General features: G+C 38.5%; 1 protein-coding gene and 1 long non-coding RNA gene across 3 annotated transcripts in view; one reads left to right on the forward strand and one right to left on the reverse strand.

Moving 5' to 3' along the window:
- Positions 1 to 857, reverse strand: part of LOC121291420 (bone morphogenetic protein 7-like) — an 80,088-nt gene extending 79,231 nt beyond the window's left edge. For both annotated transcript variants that reach the window (XM_041212575.1, XM_041212574.1), the window contains exon 1: positions 38 to 857. In XM_041212575.1, coding sequence (XP_041068509.1) covers positions 38 to 428 — 391 coding nt within the window. In that variant the 5' untranslated portion in view covers positions 429 to 857. The remainder of the gene's footprint in view (positions 1 to 37) is intronic.
- Positions 160 to 1,340, forward strand: LOC121291421. The gene is made up of 2 exons (XR_005945999.1): positions 160 to 244; positions 1,185 to 1,340. It is a non-coding gene; the product is annotated as an uncharacterized LOC121291421 (long non-coding RNA).
- The last annotated feature ends 4,660 nt before the right edge of the window (positions 1,341 to 6,000 follow it).

Raw genomic sequence — 6,000 nt, forward strand, 5'->3', positions numbered from 1 at the left:
GACTGTAAGGCACAAGACATTTTCTTTTCAAACTTACCTACATTAACAAAGCTCATAATAGTATCTGCTTGAGTGAGAAAGGTCTCTTCCGGGGATCTCTGGGTGCTCTGGAACACATGGAAAGGCAACGGAGCCCGTGGCCACCTGTCTGACTCTTCATTGGCCACAGTGCGATAAAGGTCCAGCATGAAGACTGGGGCAGATGATGAACGTTTGATAGACAACAAAGGTTTGGGACGCCGAGGTAAGCCCAGAATAGACAAGATTTCTTTCTGCATTTCTCGCCTCTCCCTGCTGTTCAGCCTCCGATGGATAAAGCTTGAATGAGGCCGTTGCTTCACCAAGCTCCCGTTAACTAAATCCAGAAACAGTCCCAATAAGCAGATCAGCAGAAACACTGTCTTGTCACACCTCCGCATTCCAGCCATAACCAATAATTTCTGTTCTTTCGATTGATTTTATCGTTATTGATAAAAAATCTCAACACTTAAAGGGTCAAAAGTTCCTCCAAAATTCTTCACAAACATGTATCTAGATATTAAGATTCTGAAGATGAAAAAGATCTGCTGAAATTAAAATACAAATTTATAGGGAAAAAAGAATTGCAAGAGACTTTTAAAAAGTGCTGCAAATTTAGTGCAGTTTTTTGATAACCATGGCTACCAGTCACAGCTTAAACGATTCCATCAGCTTTAAATCCCTTCAGAAAATATGACAGTTGAATTCAGTTGCAGACTTACACTTTCAGCCCGAGCCTCCAGAGTCTGTATTTATCGAGTCTCAAGCTGTTGAAATGACTCAGGCCGATTCCCCAGGGTTTGTTACTATCTGACTGGTTTGGCTGTTGTTGGATGATAGGGTACAACCCCAGGCCATTCAAACACCACAGTATCCGCATACTCCAGACTTGAGCCATACCATCTATATATAGACTAATCACAGCATATTCACAGAATCCTGAGGTTATACAGTGCCCAAATCCATGCACCCATGCAGCCTGTCATTTAAAATGAGCTTAACCCTTTCATTTGTTTTATTTTGTTTGTGCTCATTTTTCATTTTAAGGTAGTTAATTTCCAAGTGTTTTTAAGCTGTGTTTGAATTTTTGGCTTGTTTGTAATTTGACTGTTTATTTTGCTTTATGAGTTCCATAAAATTCAAACTAAACTTCATCTGTTTTACAGCAGTCCCAGCTCAGAGAACCTGTAGATGAAAACATTAATCAACTGTGCAAGATTACAAGGTAGTGGAAGAACTGTAAATATCATTTACTGTTGCTCCAGAAACAGCTTCTTTAGACCTAAATATCTATTTGTACCAGTAAATAAGTTGGAGCTTTATATTTGTCTGCCTCTTTCTTACTGGATATTTTTCCATGTACATGTGTCACTGTTTTTCTAAAGCCAAACAGTTAACAGAGTACAAGTGTTTGGGAAATGGAAAATATTAAAAGATGAGAAGGGTAACTCACTCATGGCACAGGTGGAAGACTAGGGGAGGCCAAGTACATACAACACAGGTTGGAAATAATTGTCTGAATCTTTTCCATGTTGTGATTAACAACAGCAAACAGAAAACCCTGCACGTCACTGACAACATAAACTCCCAGACACTGTAGAGATTGGGACTGAGATTGTTGATCAGACAGGATGGGTGAGGCAGGCATCAGAAATCCACTGGGTAGTAGTTCTGTCTCAGATCCGCTACAGATCTTCAATCATCCATCTCATGTCAGCTCCATCCACTTCAGGATCAAAATAAAGAAAACAATAAAATAACTTTGTGAAATAATGAGTTAGTACAGTAGTTACTAAGAAAAAGACAACATACTAATAATTAATCTCTCAGAGGATGTAATCTGCAGAGCATATCATAAATAAATTATCTGCATTGATTTTGCTAAAAATCAATTGCAGTGTTAGTGGCTGTTATTGGTAACATCACAGATTACTTGCACTAAGATCATGCACCCCTCTCACGTCCTTTAAGGTGATCTCTTAAAATTCACTTCTTTGACCAAGTTTTGCTCATCTATTCTAATACATCAAGTGGTTTTGCGTCAAATTGTGTCTGATAAAACTCTTGTGAAGCAGCTTGGGGCATTTTACTACATTAAAGGTGCTATATAAATGCAAGTTGTTGCTATATTGTTCACCACGCGGTGAAGATTGTTTGCAATGCCCTTTGTTGTTGTTGAGGTTTTCTGTTATGCTCAGCTTCCCCATTCTCACCCCTGTGATCTCTTGCCACCCAGTTTGTTTCATCAACAAGGACAATGGAATGCTACAGCCTAAATATCCACTTTAGCACCAGGCCCTTAGAACTTTTCAAAAGTGCTATTGCTGAAAATTGAAAGAACAGGAGCTTTGTATGGACACTTCATAATTGAGGCAAAAGCAAAATACTGCAGATGCTCGAAATCTGAAGTAAAAAGCAGAAAGTGCTGTAGAAACTCAATAGATCTGACAGCTTCTATGGAAAGAGAATTAAAGTTCTGTCTGAATGGTTACAAAAATCTGATGAAAGGTCATTGATTTGAAGTGTTAACTCTCTCTCCAGAGATGTGGCCAGTCCTATTGGGTATTTCCAGCATTTTCTGTTTTTACTTCAACATTTAAAGCTCTTTATTCAATGTGTCAGAAACTGGAATCACTAAATATATTGCTGCAGACTCAGGGCTTAGTTACTATCAAGTGGGCAGCTTGTTTCCATCACGGATTTCTGTTGTTCCGCTTCATCTTTTCCCTGGCATATTGTACCCATTTCAAAGTTCAGAATGGTAGGAAATGTTGACTTTGATGAACTTACCATAAATTGTATTTTTAAGACTCTGCAAAGTCATACCAGTGCTTAAGTCAATTTCTTAAGTGGGAGACGGTGGCGTACTGTTAATATTACTCGACTGGTAATTCAGGGGCCCAGACTAATGCTCTGGGAACAAGGGCTCAAATCCCACCATGGCAGCTGATGGAATTTAAACTCAATTAATAATAAAAAAAGGAATATAGAAAGCTTGTCTCAGTAATGGTGACCATGGAACTATCATTGATTATTGTAAAAACCCATCTGGATCACTATTGTCCTTCAGGGAAGGAAATCTGTCATCTCTGCCTGGTCTGTTCGACATGTGATTCCAGATCCATAGCAATGTGGTTGACTCTTAACTGCCCTCTGAAATGACCGAGCAATCCTCTCAGTTCAAGACCGATTCGGGATGGGCAACAAATGTTGGCCTTGGCAGTGATACCCAAATCCCATGAAAGAATAAAAATAAAGTATAGAAAGCATAGAACCGCATTAAGTTGCGAATTGCACACCTTACTTTACAATACAATTAAAATTCACTTTTGTTCATGAACTAAATGAGTATTTCTTTGGCTCCAATTAGGTATATCTGTAATGCTGCTTCCAAACTTCCCTCCCTCCCATCTCATTTAAACTGTATAGATAGAAGTGAGAGGTTGTCTTATACTACTCTAGTTTTAGTACTGTTGCACAAAATGGGAGTGGTGAGGCTTACAGGAACTAATTTTATAAAGGTCTATTAAAGATTGTGGCTGTGTGAGCATCCATCAGTTTTCTTCCACTTCATTAGTCAAGGAAGAGAAATTGGGTATGGGCACAAAGATCCAATTTTCCAGGACTATGTCCTCTGCCCCAAGAGCATCTGAAATGCACCAAACACCACTCTGGCCTTGTACAATGTTCAATTATCTCAGGAGAGCAGCTAAGATAGCATTAGGCCTCATGAATAGGTTAATAAGGGCACTAATATTAAGGTTGTTTAAGGTTGTTTCTTGAAATTGGTCAACAGAATTCCCACAGGCTCAGTTTTCTGGTTTCTAATATAACCTAAAGGTAACTCAATTTTTAAAACTTACTGTGATGTAAACCAGGGGAGCAAGAGTGTACCTCCTGGCTGCTTCTGAAGGCCACTGTCAGCCATTGATCACCCTCCCCATGCTTGAATCCCATGGCTCTAAATTTGCCTGACAGCTGCTGTCAATGAGACAGTCAGCCAACTTCATCCTCGTTAAACCAGTGACTTGCCTCCAGGCACAGGATTGGTATCGGCAACTTGGTGATATGGTAATGAGGCCCAAGGCCTTCCTTGGATCAGGCTTCCACCTCTGGTGTGCACTCTGATAGTGCACTGCCCTTTTCAGGCCTGAAAATAGGCTTAAGCAAATTTCTATCCCTTAGTGTCTTCCAATTAGCTCTTTTATACTTTTGGTATTTGCTAATAAACTTTTATTGCATAATAGTTATTGTACTTCAAATAAATCCAGTGTATTTGTGAAGTTCTTTAAGATGTTGCTGAGAGGCATGATAATGTGCTATGTGTACACTAGGGCTCCTTTTTATTTCATATTCTGTAACCCTTTCTGCACAACTAGACTGAGTCAAACAATTCAACCCAATCAATCATATTGGAGTGAAATAATAGCTATAGTTCTGGTTCCTATGCTTCTGTTCTCAAGGCCTGAACCTACCTTGAATAATCTTAGGGGAGAGAGAGGGGAAGTGAGAGAGAGAGAGCGAGAGAGTGGGAAAGAGAGAGAGAGAGAGACAAAAGAGAGAAAAAGAGAGCTGCAAAGCACATGCAGGGATTGTCAAAATTGCAGTGAAAATTGATCCACAGGGAATCAATACAGGCAAGAAGCAACTCTACTAACAAAAATTTACAGATTGATGGTAATCTACAAAAAAAGTGGACAGAAGAATGAAACAGGACTGAGAAGAGTTCACTTACAGCCTGTCAGTATCAGAGCTTAGCTTTTCTCCTTTCTTATTGCAAATTTTTTAATTAAAGGCATTGAAGGAATGAATGGAATGGACAGAGATGGCAAACTATAGTTTGGAAAGATAGAATAAGGTGGCTGCAGAAATCTCTAAACACATAGAATTTTCAATTCAATGCATTGGGAATCAAGTGGCTGGTGAGGGCCGTGGTGATTTAGTAAGGGAAAGGATGTGAACCAGCAGAATTTTAGGTAAGTTGAATGTAAACCTCAGGATTCTGCAGAGAATGTTACAGAAGTTGAGTTTCACAGTAACAGAGTAAGGGTTTCAGTGGTGGTCGGGATGAGGTAAAGATTCAGACAATGTTGCAAAGGCGGAAATAAAGCAGAGTCAATAACAGGGTTGTTCCATGAAAAACAAGGTTTGGGCCTAATAACTTAAATAATTCTGTTCCTAAAGATTCCTTATTCCTTCTTATAATTTATAATGTATAATTATATATATTTATAATTATAATTATATATAATAGGATATAATCAAACTCAACTTTTTCCTGTTTTTGGATACAAAATTTTGCAAAATCTCTTAGTTTTTGATGCGTGACAATTTTAAAATGATTTCTCCATCTATGTATATGGGTGGGGAGTGGTAGATGCTTCTCCATCAGCTCAAATTCATAAAAATTGGTATCTAAGCTGATTATAGGGTACCATATGACCACTAAAAGACATGATATTGACTCCTGATGACAACAAGGATACTAAAAAGATTGAATTCAACTACATTAGTTCCATGTGGTCTTCATTCAAATATCCTAACAAATGTTTTTGAAAATTGTTGACTGAACATTGAAGGTAATTACAGATTCATGATGTCTCAGAGACTTTGAGTTTAAACCCTCTCTGAAGGTTTGCATCACTTAAAAGGGCCAATTGCTTGAAATTCTGGAATCCTTCTTTCTTGCATAATTTCCAGATTACTAACACAAAACCACACATTTATGAAATTCAGCAAGCAACCAAGCCTCTCATTCATTATGAAGGCACTGAATGTAAACCAATATGGGTTTACAGAGGCAGGCTACCCCTTAAGACATGTTGTTGGGGTTCCAAGAGGAAATAACAGCATTAGGGTATGGGCTGTTGATTTGATACAGTCTCTCACAGGACACAGAGGCTAGAATGGAAGCTAATGGTATTCAGTTAAGTTGAATTTTCAAATGAGATTATTAATTGTTCAGCTAACAAGGCATGGAAT

This window comes from Carcharodon carcharias, chromosome 19 (assembly GCF_017639515.1).
Source record: "Carcharodon carcharias isolate sCarCar2 chromosome 19, sCarCar2.pri, whole genome shotgun sequence".
Taxonomy (NCBI): Eukaryota; Metazoa; Chordata; class Chondrichthyes; order Lamniformes; family Lamnidae; genus Carcharodon; species Carcharodon carcharias.